Source organism: Alligator sinensis, unplaced genomic scaffold (genome assembly GCF_000455745.1).
Source record: "Alligator sinensis unplaced genomic scaffold, ASM45574v1 scaffold597_1, whole genome shotgun sequence".
Classification (NCBI taxonomy): domain Eukaryota; kingdom Metazoa; phylum Chordata; order Crocodylia; family Alligatoridae; genus Alligator; species Alligator sinensis.
The window spans coordinates 715969-738050 of NW_005842074.1; the positions used below are offsets into that span (position 1 = coordinate 715969).

The 22082-nt window shown below is 40.7% G+C and overlaps 2 protein-coding genes and 1 pseudogene across 3 annotated transcripts in view; 1 reads left to right on the top strand and 2 right to left on the bottom strand.

Annotated features, from left to right (window-relative positions):
• Positions 1-16260, top strand: part of ARHGAP28 (Rho GTPase activating protein 28) — a 104886-nt gene extending 88626 nt beyond the window's left edge. The window contains exons 9-15 of the mRNA XM_014519977.2: positions 1953-2115; positions 3113-3195; positions 4219-4416; positions 7271-7414; positions 9699-9853; positions 10440-10504; positions 12902-16260. Coding sequence (XP_014375463.1) covers positions 1953-2115; positions 3113-3195; positions 4219-4416; positions 7271-7414; positions 9699-9853; positions 10440-10504; positions 12902-12993 — 900 coding nt within the window. The 3' untranslated portion in view covers positions 12994-16260. The remainder of the gene's footprint in view (positions 1-1952; positions 2116-3112; positions 3196-4218; positions 4417-7270; positions 7415-9698; positions 9854-10439; positions 10505-12901) is intronic.
• On the bottom strand, positions 10818-10952 carry LOC112550295 (annotated as a pseudogene).
• Positions 16261-18957: 2697 nt separating the features above from the next.
• Positions 18958-22082, bottom strand: part of LAMA1 (laminin subunit alpha 1) — a 127432-nt gene continuing 124307 nt past the window's right edge. Inside the window, exons 61-62 of one of the 2 annotated variants that reach the window (XM_025204249.1) lie at positions 21662-21884; positions 18958-19482 (exon numbers count right to left, since the gene is read on the bottom strand). In XM_025204249.1, the coding sequence (XP_025060034.1) occupies positions 19322-19482; positions 21662-21884 (384 nt within the window). In that variant the 3' untranslated portion in view covers positions 18958-19321. Of the gene's footprint in view, positions 19483-21661; positions 21919-22082 lie in introns of those variants that run through there. The other variant, XM_025204250.1, reaches the window with a different exon arrangement.

Genomic DNA, 22082 nt, shown 5'->3' on the forward strand with positions numbered 1-22082 from the left:
GATCGCTTCTGACTCCAGTGTCCACATCATTAATGAAGATGTTGAACAGTATGGGTCCAAGGACAGAGCCTTGGGGGACCCCACTGGTCACAGGACACCACGATGAGTGACTTCCATCGATTACTACCCTCTGGGTCCGACCCCGGAGCCAATTTTCCAGCCAGTGGATCGTGGAGGACCCAAGGCGACAATTGGCCAGTTTCTCCAAGAGGCGATCATGGGACACCAGATCGAAGGCTTTTTTGAAGTCAAGATATATGACATCAATCTCTTCTCCCTTGTCCAGGTGATAGGTCACCTGGTCGTAGAAGGAAATGAGATTGGTCAAGCAAGACCTACCCGCAACAAACCCGTGCTGGCTATCCCTTAAGATGTTGGCGTCGGCCAGTCCATTAAGGATGGCCTCTTTAATAAACTTTTCTAAGATCTTCCCCGGGATAGAAGTCAGGCTGATGGGCCTATAGTTAGCCGGATCCACTTTCCTCCCTTTCTTGAAGATAGGCACCACATTGGCCTTCTTCCAGTCTTCGGGCACTACACCAGAGCGCCAAGAGTTTTCAAAGATCCGTGCTAGAGGCTGGGCTATGATGCTCGCCAGCTCCTTGAGTACCCTGGGGTGAAGATTGTCAGGGCCAGCTGACTTGAAGGTATCCAGCTTCTCAAGATGTTCCTTCAGAAAGTCAGCATTAATGGAGGGCAGGGGATCACCCTCACCCGGACTTCCCGGCCCTGTAGCGGGCATGGGTGTCCCATGGGACTGATGAAAGACTGACGCAAAGTACCTATTTAATAGGTTGGCTTTTTCCTGGGCGTCAGTTGTCAGTTGCCCCATCTGGTTCAGCGGGGGTCCAATGTTGCCCCTGCTTTTCCTCCGGCTCCCCACGTATCTGAAAAAGGACTTCTTATTGTCCTTGATGCTCAAAGCTAGCTGGAGTTCAGTTGCAGCCTTGGCTTTCCTGGTCTGCTCCCTACAGGACCGGACCAGTGCAGAATAATCCTCCTTGGAGGTGACTCCCATCCTCCACCCTTTGTAGGCCTTTCTTTTTAGCCTCAGGAGATCTGCTAGGTCCCTGGAGAGCCAGGGGGGCTGCTGTGCCCTCTTGCTGCCTTTCCTCCGAGATGGAATAGACTTAGTTTGTGCATTGAGGATCGCTCCCTTGAGGAGCAACCACTCCTCTTGAACTCCCCTCTCCCTGTGGTCACGGTCCCTTAGGGCCTCACTGACAAGCCTCCTGAGCTTGTCAAAGTCGGCTTTCCTGAAGTCAAGGACTTGCGCGTTGCTGACCGACTTGCCAGCTTTTCGGCGGATGGTGAAGGTGATCAGCTCGTGGTCGCTGTCACCCTGTTCACTTAGAATGTTTTTCAGGATATCAATGGGGAACAATACCTTACATATTACATGTTACTTTCCCTGACTTCTCATCATACATTTTGGTGTGATTTGGACTCTCTCTAAGGGCTAGATAATACTCTCACTTAAAGTCAGATTGAATCTCTCTCTCTTTCTCTCTCTCTCTCACACACACACGAAAGAGAGAAGGTTTAGTTATTTACACTCCCTTCATTTGAAGTAAAGGCATCCAAAAGCATTTGGGTTAGGTGGGCAGACAGAATAATACATTTTTTTTTGTTTCAGAGTATGTAATTGGTACCATTATGGTTCCTCAGAACTGATCAGATGTGTTAACTCTTGTCTATAAAGAAAGACTAGAAAATGGAAGTAAAACTGAATTTAAGAATCCTATTGTGTACTATTGTATATACTACAAAACAACCTGAGAAAGCCAATGGGACTAGATTTGCAGTTAGTTTCAAGTCAGCCTGGGTGCATCTACTCCACACTTCAACAACAGCGAAAGCAACACAGACATATCCTGGGTTGTGGAAGGCGTTTATGAAATGAAGTCAAACATATAAAGTTAAAAGTCAGTTTGCTTTCTTCTGTCTTGCAGAATCTCCACCAAGAACTTGAAACAAAATTTTATGAAGACTTGTTTGACTGGGATCAAGTACGAAACAATGATGCAGCAGGACTGTTAAAGATGTTTATAAGAGAACTCCCAAGTCCTCTCTTCACTGTAGAATACCTGCCTGCCTTCATCATGTTAGTGGAAAGTAAGTAGGAAAAGAATGAAAGAAAAGGAAGAAAAAGAGCTAAAGCACAGGAAAGAGACTGCTTGTATGCCATCAGAGATTTGGTTTCCGATATTTCCTTCTCATATTGCCCATTTTGTGACCACCTCTCCAAAGAGAAGGGATTATCTTTACAATCTCTGGACCCTGTAAAGTCAGAGTTAGATAAAACACCTAAAATAGCATTATAGTTTGCCTTTTAGTTTTCCCAGATGGTCCAATCTGAGTATAGGCCCAAGAGGCAGAAGCAAATACAATGATCTAAAACTTAGGATCTTTTGGTGACAGGCCAGGAAATAAATGCCATGTGATCTGAGCAGCACATGGGATTCTCGTCCCCTATTCCAGGAAAGCATCTTGTTACCTGAAAAAGAAATCCTTGCACTATTTTCTGATATAAAATTTCATCCCTAAAGATTACCTTCTCATATAGTATTAATAACCCAACCGTAGCTGCAGATGAAAACAAAGATATGTGCCATCCATTCCCAAACAACAGTGTGTGTCTACTGCAGCAGCAGCAGAGAAGGGGTTGACTCTTAGCTTGAGGTACACTGCTAGCATAGATCAAAGTAACATCACCACAACCAATGATCCTGGCTACAACTTCTATTTTCAGGAAATTTTCCATGGAAATAATTTCCTACCTCTGCAGCTTCTTCCACTTTAGTAATTTTTCAATGGTTTTATTCTATTGCATTTATAAAAACAAAGCATATTTTGTTTTGCTGTCAACATTGTTCTTTAACCTGACTAGAAAGCGAGCCAAAAACAGTGGAACCAGTCTCCTCCTCTCTGTGGATCCATTGGACATTTTGATCTGGGCACTGGAACTACTAATATACTCATGTTAATATAGTAAAGTCTCTGTAAGGCCTTCAATGCTGCCACCCTGTCTTCAAATCTACCTGCTAGCATTGCTTTCAGCACTAACCTAAAAATCGTTACAACTTTACAGATATTGATTATTTATTCTCAGGAATCTCCAAGATCAAATTACAGTTACAAGCTTTACATCTGTTGATCTTGTTGCTGCCTGATGCCAGCAGGGACACAGCCAAGGTAGGTGCTCTGTTTCATAATACCTGCCATCTGTATTTTTTATTTTTAAATGAGTCAGTATTTGTTTTAGATAAGAAGTGATCCTGACATTTTTTGTGCCTGTTTCTTATCATCTGTCTGAAGAGATGCTCCATTTCTCTGAGTACAGCATGGTACACTATTTAATAGGAATGATATCTGGATGGATTTTTTAATGGATATTATTCACAAATGATTTTTTAAAGGGATTTCACTATTGGGTATTCACCACATCGCTTGCAAAAAGTGATCTTCCAACATTTGTGTATTGGCACAGTGTTCTCTCTGGCTCTTCACAATCACTAATCTTAATTTGTGTTATGTAGTTATTGATTTCCAGTTTTAGTTAATGTTACCACATTTGTCTACATTTTAGAGGCTTTGATTTTCTTTCATTTGTATTGCTTCTAATTGTGTATTCCCAATAATATATGGTTGTAGAACAGCATGACTGGCTGAGGGGGAGAATGGGCTTGGGTTACTACTAGCTCCGCTCTATCTCTAAGGGGACACTTCACATCTCTGCCCAGCTCCTTTCCCCTCGGCAAAATAAGACTGACCTCTGCTGTAAAATATGAAGTAATGCACAAGTATTATTAACAATGGCTTTTGACCAAATTCTGTACCCCTGGGCGGTGTTATATGCAGTACTCTACAAAACAAGAGTACTAATCATTCCTAAGTTATTAAGACACCCCGAGTAAACTGAAGATCCTTGCATAAAAGTGCAACAAACTTTTTTTGACTCTGCTAAAAATGATTTCAGGATTCGAGTGTTTTTGTCCATCTTATCATCTTGGGACTGTCAGCAGAAGTGTCCGGGCTCATCTTGCCTGTGCAGCTGCTGTATAAAGAGAGAGCTAACCACTAAGATAATTAGCACCTTAACGATATATGCCTTACAGATCAAAACGTTGAATGGTGTATTCAAGTTACAGTTCAAGGCTGTATTCAAGTACTAAGGTATTTCACTGTGCTGAGTATGAGAGAAACTGCTTTTCCTAGGCCTTTCTGCAGTTCCTGAAGAAGGTGGTTGCTAATGAAGGGAAAAACAAAATGAACTTATGGAATGTTTCCATGATCGTTGCACCAAACCTCTTCATCTGCAAAGGCAAACGGGCAAACCAAGAAGAGATGCAAGCAGCAGCCACCACAGCACACATAGTCAGACTTTTAATTAGGTACCAGGACATCTTGTGGACAGTGAGTAATGATGACTGCAATATATGTGTTATTGTTTCCATATGGAGATGTATTTTTCTGGGCATCCTGACTGATTGATACCATACAAGGCAGCTATATAAACATAAGGGTTACTGTGTCAGACTCTCTGGCTTCCCTTTGTTCTGACCTCCAAAATGTTGTACTCTGGGCTGCAGAGTGAGCAAGCTTCCATAAGAGCAGTACAAGGTGCTGCCAGTCAGACTGTCCTACAACTTGGCAGTCAGAACGCTGTCCCAGGAAGAAGAGGCTGTAATACTGGATCCATTTAGGCCAAAGGAGAGTGTAGAGCACAGGGCTCCTTTCCAGGTGAGTGCCAGTGGGCTGTTACACAACAGGTGTGAAACCACCATTACGGCACCCTGCATCCTGAATAAATGGGGGTACCGAAGGTTGAATGTCATTGTACTTTATGCTTCCAAGTGGAAGTTACCCAGTTGCGTAACTGTCAATTTTGACACTTATACACACTTTGCAATCCTACTACATGTGCAGTATAGATGCATAAGCATCCAGGAGGAGAGGGGAGGGCCTTCTCCTGTTTTATCCCAACAGCCTAGTGCCCAACATGCAGCCCACAGGTCATGCAGGGCTGGGGGTGGCATGGGGTGGGACCTCAGCAGGGCCTGATAGGGATGTGCAGGACCAGCTCAGGTAGCACAGGGCTGAGGCAGTGTGAGACCCAAACCAAATGCAGTGGGGCCCAATCTGGCCATGAAGGGCTGGGCCAAGGCAGCACAGGGCCCAATTTTGTGTGCAGGTCCAGGCTGAGGTAGTGTCAAGCCCAATCCTGCATGTTGACCCCATGAGGGATCCAGCCTGCAGACCAGCCCAACACCAGTTTTCCAGGTCCCTGGGCTGAAAAGTTGAGCATCATGGCCTAGTGGGTTGGGCATCACTAGGAAATAGAAGACCAAGGTTCTAGGCCACCCCTCACGCAAAGTGGGGTTTTAACCTGTATCTCTCTGGCTCCCTCACTGTCCTGGGTGGTAAAGGATTTAGTACTGGATCTGCTCAGGCTGGGGAGAACACAGGGATCCACTCAGGCTGGAGGAAGGTACAGAACAGTGCTCTAACTATGTGGCTACAGATCGCGCATTATTCATTTCTTCCTCTTAAAGTTGAATCTTGGCCCTTTGCAGTTAATAGTCACTGGAGAGGTGTGAAACACTTTCTGCCTCACTGGGAACAAGGGGCCAGGCTAAAACACTTCCACAGCAGTACCCATCTCTCTGAGTCATATAGGCTCTGGCTTGTTCCCTTGCTCCTGGTCCTACCCTCCTCTCTATTTTGGCTGCTCCGTCTTACTGCACTTGGAGAAGGATCACAAATTGCATGCAAGTGCCAAAAATAAAAGGTACATTGGCTGAGTAACTGCCATATGTGCACATAAAGTGAAATGGGAGTCTGCTCCTAATATTCAACCCTGAGTCAGTAGCCTACGGCCTGGTTTACATGTTACATGCATTATACAATTACCTGGTTAACTGCACAATTAATTTAGACTGGCAAATTAACTATGGCACCTATAAAAAGGTCCAACTAGCTATAAAATTATTGCCGGAAAATGTGTAATAACTTCATAGCTAGTTTCTATCCAGCTTTAATTTGAGGTTGGGAACTGCATCAGCTGATCAGAGGTCCCAGCTGTGGGCACCCATGTGCATCCCTGGGTCTGGGAGCTCCCAGCTGAAGCTGTCTTCCAGCTGCGGGAACACACGCTTACAGAGCTGGGGGCCCATCAGTTGACAGGGCTCCCAGCTGCAGGGAAGCACAATGCACCCTGCGCCTGGGAGACTGCAACTGCCACAATCTCACAGCCACAGGGATGCACTATGCACCCCATGGGTGAGATTGCAGCAGCTGGTTTCCCAGTCACATGGTTTACCTCCACAGCTGGAAGATCACAGCAGCTGCAGTTTCCCAGCTGCAGAAGTGCATGGGGAGCCCCTGTGGCTGGGAGCCCCATTAGCTGAAGGGGCTCCCAGCCATGGGAACTTGCTTCTTGCTGGTGCAGGGGCCCCAGGCTCCCCTTGCACGAACAATAAAGGGTGATGGGATCTGATTTGAGATCTCAAAAGCCCACTTCCTGCCACGCATGTGTGCCATGCATTGTGTGGATTGCATATTAGTTCCATCATGCCTTCACCTGCATGTGTAGAGGGGCCCTAAATGCTCAAGAGCTGTAGCAGATCAAGTCACCTTTGTGCCTTGTTTTTGGTTAGCTAGCTATAGGCCACCATGTGTCCTGCCCACTTATTATGTAGAAGCTCTGCATCATTCTTAAATAGCACTAGCACTCTTACTTATATATGGAACCTGGAGGCCTAACCATGAAAATCTGGATAGCCTTCCTAGGGCACCTGTTGTTTTGGGTATTGCAGTGCTTTAGTGAAGATGCCTACAAGACTGAACTGGATCTGGCCTACTCTCTCTGTTCGCCTCAGTTATCTTTCTGTAAAATGAGGATAACAGCACTTCTTTACCTCTCAGGTGCCATTAAAGTCTGTGAGCTGCTCACATACCATGATAATGGGAACCATAAAAGTTCCAAAAAGAGCTAAAAAAAACCCATTATGGCAACTAACAACCTGCATGCCTACAAGTGCCAGCTTCAGCAGAGCTTATATATTTAACGAGCATGAAAATTGAACTACCATCTCACCCTTAAAAGTGGTAGAGTGATATAACAGAAAGTTGCCTAGTCTTTATGGCTTACGGAATAAACACGTGGTTTCAATTTCTAGTGCTTTTAATTTGGCACTAAAGTCACTTTTATAGGAAAGGGGCTTTTTAGCTCCTTTGCGTGCGCTCAACCTTGTTTTCCTTCTCCTAGGTCCCATCTTTCCTGATTTCTCAGGTAAGAAAGATGAATGAGGCTGCAACGAACAACAGCAAGAGGCAGCTGATGTTTGACAAGGGAGTGAGAAAACTTCTGAGGAGGAAGACGATTGAGCGAGAGAGGCCTGAAAGATCAGAGGTGCATTCTGATGTATCATGTTTAAATGGTGTCCTCACACTTTCCTGTCCTCTCCTCTCTTAAATGCCTCTGAGTGGAGAAAAATATTCGTTCAAATTAAAAAAAACCCAACTCTCTCAGCCTCTTTAAATCCTAACAAATTGCCTCTTTAAATCCTAACAAATTGCTTCCATTTTAGACTGGCTAGGCAAGTTGCAAGCCTCTGTTAAAACTCTTTTCATTTTGCTTCCTCATGCTCTCACCCACTCCTTTCTGTCTGACTGTTTTCTCCTTCTGTTGCATCTCATATAACATACAGCCTGTGAGCAATCCAGGCAGGGTCTCCTTTTTATTTGTATATATAGTATCTTGCACATCAAGATGCTTTCTCTCTACCTGCTACTGTGATAAAAATAAATGCCACTAGTAATATGTTCCTTAGATGTTTAGGAGGAAAGTAAGTTTCACTAGAGAAGCAAGCTGTGTTAGATTAGATGTTAGAATTGTAAGTTTTATAGATATAGGAAAACATTTCCCATGGGTCTCTAATCTCACAGCAGCTTGCTTTGCCATACAGAAGAAACTTATCTAAGAGCAATCTTGAAAGATGTAATCCCCAGAGCTAATATATTGCTACAACAAAACACAGAGGCTCTGAACTTGATTAATGTGGTAGGGGAAGTACTAGGTGGTGTGGTGTCAACCATCTCCTCTTCCTCATTTTAGCTAGTTAACCCAGCAAACACCCATGTGTTTTGTAAGAGAATTACAGTCGCCCTTCAAGCAGAACTGAATTTTCTGAGGAGATTCAGCAAAGTCCTAGAACTGTAGTAGATTAAATGGTGGTTAAAATAAATGAGCCTCGTCCAACCCTGGATTGGGTTGCCACATCCAATGGGTCATAGTTCCATTGCTTTGTGTTGAGCCACTGAGCAAAGCAGGCACATTCACCTGGCACAGCAAACTGCATCATTTGCTGCTCCTGTAGTAAGCTACAAGGCCTGCAGCTCTTTGGACCTGCTCCCTAGCTGTTTATATGGGAAATGGGGAACTGCTTTCCTCTAAGGTCCTTTGTAAAGACAAAATGAGAAGCTTCCCCAAGCCTTTACATCTCTGGCATAGGGTTGAAGAACCAGAGAGGAGAATAGCATGGAGGATATGGGAAACAGAGATAGTGGACTTGAAGAAGAAAGGTGGTATGCAAAGAATAGTTGGCCTTTATCCACTGAGATATTTGAAGTCCATTTACCAGCAGTGATACATATACATTGCAAATAGATGTGTGTGCCTGTGTGCATATTTGTCTAAAATGTTGATGTAAACTACTGTGATTTAAAATCATGTTCATACAATAAGAGACAGGACAGAAAAATTTGAGCCTGGGAATTTAAAAAAATTACAAGTTTGAGCTTTCTGAAATGTGTTGTTTAGCAGATGGCAGTCAGATTTATACCTTACCAGGGGGTAACACTCTCTCTGGAATATGAAAGGTAAATTGGAAGTGAATGATGTTTCAATAAGTGAGTAAAATTTCCAAGTATGTAGCATAAATGCCAGGTTTCAGATGTTTAAAATTATGCAGCTCTAGTTGTGGGATAGGAGCTAGAGGATCTATTGTACATTACACAGGGTGCACAGGGTACTCTACTCAGGGTGATATTAACTGGATTAGCCCTGGAATACAGGCCTTCCTAATTGATTTATCCTCTTAGAAATCACAGAAGAATGAGTAAACTTCTATAACCAGTAGTCTGAATCCCGTACAGGGTTTTGTATAAAATTAATGGAAACCATATAGGATGTTCATATTTTACTGTACATAAACTTGGATGTACTTAGGCTTGTTGAGGGGGCGGGGGCAGAAACCTCAGTCTCCTTGCCTGTGGCTGATTTCTTCTTCAAAAAGAAAAACAGGATATGTTCTAGTATTTAACAGAGATTTCAGACAAGCCTGTATGTGGTCAGTGCACTCAGAAATAACCTATGGGAACATGTTGCCATCTGGACTTAGAACATTTCTGCTTCAATTCAAATTCAGGGTTTGTAGTATCTGCTCAGGCTTGCCAGGAAGTTTTATTCATTATGTGTTTTATCTTGTTCAATCGTGTTTGTTAATATGTCATTATATATGATCACAAATATGTGAAATACCCGACTTGTAAACCATAGCTTAATCATTCTAATAATTCACCTGAACCACTGATTTTTTTTCACAAGCAATCTTGAAAGACTTTATAGAACTGCTTCTGAGATGACCTACAGCACGATATATACTTATCCTTACTGTCTTGAATTTTGTCTTTAGGGAATTGTCACTTTGCCACCATGTCTGCAGTCAGATATACCTGAGGGAGTGATAAGAGTTTATGCTCCACTTCATTCAAAAGTTTCTATGGCAATTCAACTGAACAGTCAAACCAAAGCCAAAGACATTCTGGCTCGATTTCACTGTGAAAACAGGTGAGTAAAAGCAGGAGGTCATCAGTACATTCCTTCCTTCCTGAATAATATTTTCAAAATCATAAAAACTTGATCATCCATTTTTCAGCGACACATACTATAAGAACATTTTAATAACCCCAAAACAGTAATTTACAGTAACATTGGTCAGTAAAAAATGTTTAATATTGATTTCTGGTCTTCATGTTCTTAATAATTGGTACTTTTGGAGAATCAATTTCTCTTCTATGCTGATGTATTTCTAAGCTTCCTGCAGATAGAAGCCTGATTGTCTTAAATCTGACTATAGAAGTTAATGTTGTTATTATTGTAAATGAATGCCAATATATTTTTATGCAAAAGCAAGTCAGCAAGCCATATTTTGAAAATACTTTTGTAAAGTCCTTTAGTGTAATTTAATAATTTTTTAAAGTAAATTGTAAGTAGAGTGTATAATCAAACCATTATATGTACAAAATGTAAGTGCTTAAATTCAGTACAAATATATAGAGAATTCCTTGTTTGTTTATAGTAGAATCATCCTTTTAATGCATGCAGTCATAGTAAATATATGAAAGATTAAATCTCAAATTCTTCTCTATTATAGCTGTGGATCATCAGAAAACATGAAAGGGCAGAGCCAAAGTTTATATGAAATTGGAGGAAATATAGGTAAGCTTTATTTTTAAAATTCTATTGTTACTATATTTACTCGAATACAAGACTAGATTCCCCCACCCAGCAATTGGCATGGGGAAAAAGCCCCTCATCTAATAAATATATACAGGAAAACCTCACTAAATACACTGCCATTAAACTGCAAGCAATGGAAACTGACTATGAAGTTGATTAAATGTAGCCAACACTCAGCATGACTATAAAACACATGGCCTATATTAGGCAAACATGCTGATAGGAACCTTTTTTTCCTTTTTTTGGCCCTTTAAAACAACAACAACAAACCATATGGGTGTTCCCAGTGCAGGGAACTGGCACCAGGCCTGGAGGTAGTGAAATACCAGGCTGGTACCAAGAAGACTAGAGCTAGCCCTAATGGTCTCTCCTGAATGCCAAAAATGTTGCTATATTTGATCTTAACCAAGAAGACCAAGATAGATTAGTACAGTCTATCTAAAGAACACAGATGATAGTGCCTATTAAGTACAGTCCCCTTCACAGCCAACTCTTTTTCAAGTCATGGTGAGCCACTACATTGCATACATTTTGATGATGACTTCACTCCCACGGGTGAGCTGTGCCTTTCTTTCCCATTTCCAACAATTCTGATTTCTTCATCAGCCTTAAATGTCTGGCAAACATCACCAAACAGAGCTCCAAACAGTTCACCGAGAATCTCTCTGTTGCCCCCTCTCTCAGGCTGGTGTATATGATTAGTGTGGCCACACCCTTCATGAGGTGGATCTGTACCAGATACGCCTCATCTGTACATAAATTTTTGGAGTATCCCAGGGCTCATAACAAGAACATCCAGTTCCAGGTATAAGTGGAAGCTAGCACATGGATCCTCTCTGTAGGGTTATCTGGAATACATACACACAGTGAGCCATGCTGAGCTGTGGAGTTACCATGACTCGAAATACTGTTGACTCTGGTAGGGCTCAGCTGAATGAACTATATGGTAAAAATTACAAGCACTTGGCTTTAGATTCATGTCATACGTAGTTTGTACTACATATTAGTAGATACAAATGTACTGCTTAAAAGTGTGTTTATGGAGTATCTATGCTACAACTTGTAGCAGTTTCAAAAAAAGGTAACGTGCATCAATTCTGGATGAATTAAGTGTATGGGTACTATATGCTAATTGCTACAGCTATGTTTAATTTCAAGGTTATTGTTTTCAAATTTGCTGATCACTTCTATGTGCCAAGGGAGAGCGGGGTCAGGCAGTAAGAAGGGGGAAGGGGCTGCCAGGGGAAAAAGCTGGGGGGAAGTAGAAAGCAAAGGGACTACTGATGCCCAAGCTGTATTTTCTCTGCTGTAGCAGTGAGGGGGACAAATTTAAGGCAAACCTCCAATAATTTGATTATATGCCTGGAAAATTATAACAAATTTGTACGTTTTCCATATACAGAATCTAATTATCAGGGGCTCATCTTATAATCAGGGTCATCTTCTATTTGAGTAAATACAGTAAGTCCCTGACTCTCTTGAATTAATGCTATTCGTTGGTATCTTTACAAAGAAGGGTCTTCTATACTACAGCCCATTTACAGGATAAAGGGGTTTCCGAGTCAGAGGGGGTGCAGCTATATGTGCACTTTACTGCAGAGTAGATTAATTAGTTCCATGGTAAAATATCACCGTCTACAGGTCTGCCAGTAGTAGGTCAGAGTAAACTAACGAACTCTGCTGTAAGATTGTACTGTCGGTACTATGCTACAGTGGAGTGATTTACTGAGTTGAAATACACGTGTAAACGCTGACTGCAGGCATAAATTGTGCCTGGTCAGCCCAGTCAGCTTTGGGGCTGGCTCCATCCTGGGGCAAATTGCTGCTATCCTGGGCATACATGTAGATCCTGTGCCCAGGATAGCAGTGAGGTATTTCAGTGATAATCTCCCCAGGTATAGAAATGCAGGGGATGAGTTTGCACTGAAGTGCCCATGCCTCATTGAAACTAAGGTTCTTGGGATAGACTTCTTCCATGTCTTAAACAGTGAAACTTTTACATTAATAATAATAGTGCATCGTTGTGCATGTTCTTAATCAAAAGCAAAAGACAGATGTGTTCATTGTTGATCCATAAAAACAAGGAATAATATATAAACAAAGGCATAAGGTTAAAGTCATAAACTCATAGTTAGGCAAAGATGCTCACAATAGCACTTAATACGGTCATTGTTTATAGTGAAACCATAACGTTTAGATAAAATGCGAGTCTCATGTCGGGGTTCTTATGAATTGGAATTTGGACTCATAAATCCCAACTTCCTTAACATGCAATTTGCAGACAGGCCAAGGGTGTTTTTGAAAATCCAGATCTATACCATTTTCACTGGAATACCCCAAAAATAGATGAAAAATTGCTCGTGATTTGTGTTTCAGGTCAGCACTGTTTGGATCCAGATGCGTATATGTTAGATGTGTACCGTGCAAATCCTCAAGCAGAATGGGTGATAAAACCAAAGACAAGTTGAAGCTTGCAATGACAAAGAACAATGATTTGGAAAAGGCCAAAGGGATGGCAGTGATACCTTCTATCTCAAGACCTTGCCACATGAAACCAAAGCACTAATTACTATCCTTCCTAACATGCTTCACAAGTGATCTATTCCATAAACTAAATATGACATGAGAACTGTTACTCCAATGAATGGAAAGCTATACAATGTCATGCAGTGGTTATACTTTTACATGGATTATACTGTGCCAGTTGTTCACTGGATGTGAAGGAGGAAGGGCAGCGGTACTTAGAAAACAACCTGTGGAATATAATAGAGTTTTCATTTAACTTGATCGTGAAAACACACATTTCTAGAGACAGTCTAGAATGCAGCGAACACTACCAACTACAAGATAATGCAGAGTAATCACAGTGGTCTGTAAAACAGGGGAAACTTGGACTTGGTCTTGAACTTGGACTAGGGGAGCTGGAGTAACAGCAGTGCCAAAATGTGAGTGAAATCAGTCCCTTCTGTGAAAAGTAAAACTATTCATAAGTAAAATGTACATTATTCCTATATTTATGCATCTGACTCGCTCCTCATTTGTGGCTAATATTGAGGAGAAAGAACTACTGTGTAAAAACAAATGTACTGTTCATGTATGTTGTACTGTAAATATTACTGTCAACTTTCTGATATTCCATGCTATATGTCTCTTTCTATTTCTGACCATGTATTTGTAGCATCACAGCTTCAAACTTGGAACAATTCTTTTTCCCTCCTTTCCCATATGCATACACACAAGTGACAGGAGATGGAAGGCAGATGCCTGGCAGAAAAATGAATGACTTGGATCCTTCATATTCTTCCCACCTCCTTTTCACTTAATAATTTTGGGTTTAAAATATTTCCTGCATAATATCTTAACATATGTGACAAACATTGTAATGGTGCCAGTTTACAGACAACTCCCTTTAAAAGCTGTAGGTTCTTAAGTGCTTAGGCTATTTGCTTTTCCTTATCTATTTTAGTTTAATATGTTTTTGAACTATTCAGCAGTGGGGAGGGGGAGGGGGCTTTGTCTGGACCTGTGTAACGACAAGTGTTAAGGTTTTCCTCATCACAGATGTGGAGGACGGCACATTTCTGATGAGAGGTGGGCTTTAATATTGTTTAACATGTAAATAGTCTAAAGGCCACAAGCCAGTTGAGCCCTATTATGATCCCTGTCATGAACTGCATAGAATCTAAGAAATGAGATTTAACAGGTAGACCAAATATATGGGTAAGTGTGGTGTTGGGAACACAAAGTAATAAATATAATATGTTATCTCCAATTCTTAGCCAGTTAAGCTGTGATCACCTCTCCATCTGAACAGCTGTTATATGAGTCTCTACTTTACTATATGCATAGATGTGTAGGCTCACACATTTGCTAATTTGAGAACCACTCATTCTCTAGAAAACACGAGGTTGCGAAATTGGAAATTGGAAATCTTTCAAATATAATTGAGGGAGGCTTCTGACATTGGAATATTTACTACATACTCAGTTCATTGGGAATAAGCATGTTGATGGTTTTTCCTCAGGATTTGGGTGCAGACAGATGGAGATAAAAAAATCCTTTATTTGTGAGATATCAACAGGCAACTATTCTGAACTGTGTCCTAGAAGTGAATGTAAAGTCCTTTAGTGGGTGGTAAAGCCCGGAATGATTTTATGCATCAGGGTGATGATATATATTTAAAGCCGCGAAATTTTGAATTAGTAAATATTATGCCTTAGAAGACACCCATGCAGCTTCACTGTATTTAGTATGAAAAGCCAGTCCTTGGAAAAAAACATATTTCCCATGATAACATGGGCTATAAATGGCAGAATTTGGCTTATTTTCGTTAAAAACAATGGTAGGATACATTTTAGAAACAATATTTAGTAACTAACAAACACAGTACAGTTTTAATTTTTTTTTATACTGAGTACTAGGATACAATACTAACATCTAGTTACAGTGATTTCAACACAGGTGCATTTAGCTTTTTTTTTAAAACCAAAACAATACTTGTTATCACAAGTATTAATTTAAGCGTATTAGATTTAGTCCAGCGGCTTGTACCTGGGTTCTGTTCCTGTCTTACATAGGCTCGTTCTGTGCTTGTGGACAAGTAAGGCAAGCCTTTCTGTCTCTATTTTATTATCTGTAAAATCTGGCTAATATTTCTTTTAGGAATATCATAAGAATTAGAGGTAAAGTCTAATCTCAGATACATGTATACAACTCCCAGTCAGCCTGGCAGGCAGAGTAAACATCTATCTTGCAGGGGTATATGATCCATATAGGGATTTTATGTAGAAAGTGCTTTGAGGATGACCAGCATTATGTGAATGCTAAGTATTATTGTATTTATTACTTTTAAAGATTTTTATGATTTTCCAGAAAACAGGCGCATGCATCTGTTAAGTAACTTAACATTTGTGTAAACCAAGTATTTCCAAACTTCTCCTACTTCCCCACATGCCTAAACATGTGGCATTATAACTGCATTAGGAATAGATCAGACTACCTGTGAGCTCATATAATAACTTACTGCGTATGTTTTGCACTCTTAAATGAGGATTTCACCAGAAATTTTTCTTAAAATAAATCTCACTATATTTTGTTCAAGAAAAGAAACTGCTTAAAATATCTTGGACTCTTCCCACTTTCTAACAGAACAAAGAAAAGCCATATTTAAATTAAGGAAATCCATCCTGTGGTATCTACATTATTATTTTTTTTAAAAGAAGTTGTCTATAATCTGAATAACATGTAAGTAGAAGCAAATGGAATAGATTACAGAAAAAAGTGCTAGCATAAGGCCAAATTTCCACTGACCCTGAAATGAAATAATAAAATTCCTATTGGCAAGTATCTGACCAAAATTTTCAAACTTAAGACACTTAAGATACTTACTTTAAGCCTCCAAGTCTGAAAATATAGGTCTACATTTCTTGATTTCTGCTTCCATAAGCAGCAGTTGCAATCAAAGTTTTTAAAAATGTATTGTGTTCAGTAACAAAATTGTGTAGTGAAATATTAATGAGGAAGAGATAGAGTTTAGCAAGAAAACCTTATCCTGGAAACTCCCAGTATGCATCTAGTGTTTACATATGCCAGGGTTCTGTAAAATGATCATTTTGTACATCAACACGTATCTTTAGAACATATTGTAAGAAGTAGATATTGTGAACATACTGGAATGGTTCATCTAAGTCGTTTTCATATTGCTAATGTCTTTATAATGTATATACAAGGTAAACTACCTCAGTCTGCATTTGCTACGGACAAAAATCATTCTGCTTAAAAGCTTTTTATTCCATAGCTTCTCTATTAGTAGCCCTATTGTTCAGCCTTTCATGTTGCTGGGTAAAGTGTCTCATTTCAGCAGTCAAGATCTGGAAACTAGCCAAAGCTTTAGAAATCAAAAGGCAGATTTCATATTACGAAAAAAATCTCATACAAGACACATTACCTTAGCCATTGCTCTCTCTTTTTTCTATGAATGCTCAAAACCACCGGGTGTGTATCCCATGTGGTTCAATGTTGCAGGGGAAACATATTAGCTTTTCAAATTTTAACTTTTTTCAGATATTTCTGATTAGTTTTCCATAATGTGTCACTACCTTAGAAAATAATACAATGCCACTAGCTGCAGCAAAATGTTTGTATAAGTCCTTTACCCCTCCTCATCATAATGTTTAGTGTTTTGTTACAGTAAGTCCACCCTCGATATAGTAATAGTGTTTGTAAAGTGAAATGTATACACTATTTTATCCAGGTCAAAAATAAAAAATATCTCAAACTAAATTTCTTACATAAACTCTCACATTATGGTCTTCTCTGAGAAATCTTTGACAACATTTTTGGAAATGAATCAATAGTTTTATTTTTCAAAACAGCTTGGTTGTGAAGGCTTTGGGGCAATTACGGGGTCAAAAATAGTACAGCAATAAAGAACCCAGTTCTGCAACCATTGTTCTGGTGGAGCTGTACCTTGTTCCATGGGTTGAAACACGCTGACTGGGTGAAATACAATACACAAACAGCTTATCACAGGGCAATGGGGCAGTGGGACTTTACTACACATAAGCTTCTCCATGTGCATGCTCTTCCTAGAATAAGTGGAAGCTAAACTGTGCTACCCTAGTCCTCTTTGATATAGGGCTAAGATACTACAATTTCACTTTCAACTCTGAAAGGTCATGCACATGAGCTGTTACTGCATAACAGATGCCACACATTGCTCATCCCCTTTTATTTCTTCTACAGTGTATTGTTTGTATGTCTATATCTTCACTGACATCAATGGCTAATTCCCCATTCTATCCAGAATTTTAACCACTATGGAAAAATGTGGCAAAATTACACCCCAAAACATAATAAGAGCCAAAAATTTTTTTGTTTTAAATTCCCAAATTCAGTACACAAAAAATAAGGGTCAATACACAAAGAAGCTCTCTCATCTACAGATATATGTACAGAAGTTAGGGAGAAGTCAGATTGCATTATAAATGGACACCCAATTTAAATTACTTTGGCTAGGTGCAGATCTTACACTTAGATCCCCAGTTAAGTCAATCTACATGTGAACTGTACAGAAGTTCTGGAAGGTTAGATCAGTCTAAAAACAGCCAACCCAATCTAAGTTAGTTCCTCCGCAGTAGTCTATCTTAGGCTGGGTTCAGTGAGACCGATGTAACTGAACTTCCATATAGTTCCCAATGCAGCCCTGAGGATGCTGGCCACAGCCACAGGTCTGTGCTTTTCCAACCCCCCCCCCACCACCTGCCCCCCACCAGACTATAGTTAGCCCCTGGGCCCCTCACCCTACCCCCAGACAGCTACACCACTACCTCAGCCCACCCATCCCCACAAGCCACTCCTGGTGCTGGTTTTACTGGTTTTCGCTGATCCTGGGAGTCAGTGGAAGTAAGCTGGGGTGGGGGCAAGGGTGAGTGGCATAGGGAGAGTTGTTCCTTCAGGGTTGGAGAGAGAGCCCCCTTGCTAAGCCCCTCTGCAGACCCTGCTAGCCTCCCCTGATCCTACTAAACCCTCCCAGACCCCATCAACCCCCACACGCACACGCACACACACACACGGCCCCCTCTATCCTCCACGGACCCTGTTTGCCCCCTCAATCCTCCTAACCCCACTCCCCTGATCCTGATTTAGTTTAGATTGGGTGGCCATTTTTCAACTCAATCTAACCTCCCTGAATGTCTTTACGTACCCCTACTGTAAGAGGTCAGGTAAAGTCCAAGTCCACATCCTCACTGTCAGAAGTTCTAGTAACTTTTCAGTGACCTATTCAGGGGATGGATTGTTTTTCTGTGCTTAGGCTAGGGTAGATAGGTAGTACAGTTTCATCACAGAAGAAAAGAGAAATACAATAAGTAATGCAAGAGGTATGTGAGAGCTACTCAAATGGAAGTCTGGATTTACCAGAGGTTACATGTGGAGGTACCTGGCACTGGACAGCTTAGAAACAACACTAGTTTTCCAGGAAAATTAGCTTCTGTGTCCTTCAATGCCATAATGCAAGCTAGGATTCTGCACTACTTCCCAAACCCCAGAACTCAGTAGTTGCCGCCTTTGGGGTAGGAAATTAGATGACTGCTCAAATACATTTTGGACAATTCTCTACACCAAACTACTGGTTGCCTGTGCACAACTATCCCAACAGGTATATATCTTCCCTGTAATATTGATTATGGGATGGCAGGAGCATTAGCTCCTTGAAATTATATAAAATAGAAGGAATTAAAGTTATCATGGAAAACAAATAACGGGATTGCAGCCATCTTTTAGTCTTTCATACATAACAATTTTACCTCATATCTTCAAGATTTTGCCATTAACACAATCTCTCGAATGCTGTCTTTTTTATATTTTTCACTTCATACTTGCCAGTTTGTTTGTTTTTTGTGACAGTTCAAATGCACAAGCCACTACATCAAGTGACACAATCCATGTTTTATTGCATTTTTATTATGTGGTCTCCAATATTTTTTTATTTTTTATACAATTAAATGAAATACTGTCAAGTAATCAACAGAACACATGTTGTAAACACTGATTAATAAAAGGTTCAAAAAGAAAAATGATCCCAATTAAGGCTGTTAACATTTTAGTAGAGGTATTTTTTGTTAAAATGTTAAGCGCAGAACTTCTGCCTAAAAATTTGTCCTGAGTTGAAAAGTAACTGAAATCAAAGAGGCCTGGGTTCTCACAACAACTTCTCTTCACAAAGAAATGGGAAAATAAAGCAACTGCAACAACGAAAATTAACCCGCTCTGGATCCTAAAACCTTTCCCTGCAGTTTAGTGTTCAGGTCCAGGGCAGGAATGAGGAAAGACTCCACGCAGGTCAAAGGCTTTGCTGAAGTCAAAGGATTCTACCTGTTGGCCTTTGATCAACATCAGGTTTCGCAAACACCCGTGGAATGAGCTCTTGCTAGTCAGACAGTTTTGCTTCACATCAGCTGAAAAACAACAAGAAATACATAGACTGGAAGGGGACTAAAATAATGCAAAGACAGAAAGATCCTGGCTGAGAAGTAATTCTTTAAAAAATGACTAGCAATAAAACATAGGTCCTAAAAAGCACCAGATCCCACAATATATCAGTGTACGCAGAGGGTGCTCACACCACTGTGGACATGATCGCTGACTTACAAGGTAAGGCTGCTGTACTTAGGTTGTAGTGCTGACACAAGCAAACTTGACAAACTGATCTATGCCATAGTTGAGAAAAGAATTAACTTCAGCCTGAACGCAAAGGAGGAGAAGGCCAATTTTCAATCACTAACAAAGCCACCTGGTTCAAAGCAGACCTTTTGCCAGGATGTTTGCAGCTGCTGGACCTGAAGAGCCATGAATAAATTAGTCACTCCTTGGCCCCTCTCCCAACCTCTTCCTTCATGCTGAGCTCTGTGAAATTGTTACAGGCCTTTATGTGCCACTGGTTGTATGCAAGGTATGAAGCTGTACATGGCTTGCTGATGCACTTTCAGTGTTAAGGGGCCTCCTGTTCCTATACTTACTATGAATCTTACTAGTATTGGTATTAGTACCAGAAAAGAGCCCAGCAGAACTTTGATAAAACTCTCTGTGGAATTCTAGAAGCTCAAACACTAGCTGTGATCTGCTAGGATTAATTTATTAATATCTGTAAAGTACTTTGAGCCTAAACACCAGAAACTGCTATGCAAGGACGAGGTATTATTTCTAAGCTTTCCTAATGTATAAAAACACTGATTAGCCTGTGGATTTCATAATCCTAAATGCTTCATAACAACAAATAGGAATATTATCTGATCTGATAAACCAGAACAGTTGTTTCAGAGATTAATTAATGTGGGCAGTTTGACATTCTGTTTAAAAATGTGTATTATGCCATCATACTTGGTCAACTCAATCTCAGTACAAACAGGGCTATTAAAAAGCTATAGAAACACATTTACCCTGCTTGCAAAGTGGCTGTTTTTCAGATGTTACAAACTCAGCCTTCTTAATGGATAACTATAGTATCAGATGTGATCTTGCTCACATTAAGGATTAAAAAACCAGCACACTAAAAGTAACAAATTTCTGTTTTTCTTGGTATCAGCAGGGTAGATATGGACCTTATAGGCTAACTCAGGGGTTGTCAACTGGGGGTATGCATATCCCTGGGGATACTTGGGAAGCCCCCAGGGGGTATGCGGCAGCGGCGCAAAGAAGTTGGGGGGCACGGTTTTGCCACTGGCACTTCTGTCAGGGGGACACCCACCCTGCTGTCTGACCAGCTGGGGGACTCCCTACTTCTGGACAGGCTGCCGGGGGCACACTAACCAAAAACGGTTGAAAACCCCTGGACTAACTAAATCAGAAATGCATAAGCTTTTGTAAGCCACAGTATACTTCATCAAATGCTGAGAAGGGACTGTAGGAAGCAGAGCTTCTAAATAAAAAGCAGTGATTTGAATACAAAGGGTGGGGAAGGAGGAGGAAATACTTGGTATTACTCTAACATAATGACAGAACAATGTTTATTTCAGAAAGGTGATTGTGCAAAACATATGAGACCTGCAGATAAACTGGCATTGCCTCTATCCTGGTGTCTGCTGGCAGAGACTCTAGCAGGTATTCTGGGTAGAACAAAGCAGCTACCAACCTCCCACCCCCTCTAGAGGATCAGCCCAACCTGAATAGTGCATCACAGCAGCTGTGTAGGAATGTGGTTAGAACAAGAGGATGGCCATGGTGAGTACCCAGACAGATGGGGGAAAATGTGTTGAAGAAGAATCTCCACACATAGGAATCATGTGAGGCCTCAGACAAAGTCAAAACCCCAAGGAAAGGAACTCCTTCAAAAGCTGTACTACTTCTCCAGTGCTAGGAACCAGGTTTCACACTGAGGAGTGTAAAGTGGTATCTTCTTGTACCAAGCTCAGTTGATTTAGGTCTATAAATTTATACTCAAAGCTAAATTTAATCGAGAATTATTTTTATGACTGGGATTATTCCATCCTCCACCAATTCATTTTTTTTAATTCAAAACATTAGTAAGCTCATAGCATCTCACATAACATTTGCAAAATAGTTATCATGATCTATACTTCTGATGAACTGAACACATAGTTTTCTTTTATGAGAGAAAAAAAAAACTATTATACATACTGGGATAGCCTCCAACATAAATAGGATTGTTTGTATCTGCAGATGTTGACTGGATATGAGGATTATCGGCCTGGACCACATTCCCATCAATTATCAGAGCAATTCGATGTTTGCTTTTGTTTGCTTGAAGTTTGTGCCACTTCCCATCGCATAAGCTATTTGCATCTCTTGTTTCATATGTGGCTGTTATTTTGCCAGCTCCATTGTTGACATGGAACAAAACCTGTTCAAATATCCAGATGCCAATGAAGATACAGCTAGCATGAACACAGAAAGCAACCTAATAAAAGCACAATCATGGTGGTATACATTCCTTGTGTAGTGATTTCACCAAGCCTTAAGCTCAACTTGATATGGGGAACTTAGAATTTTAAGTATCTTGAAACGTAAACATGAGAAGCTTAACTATCCACCCTACCCC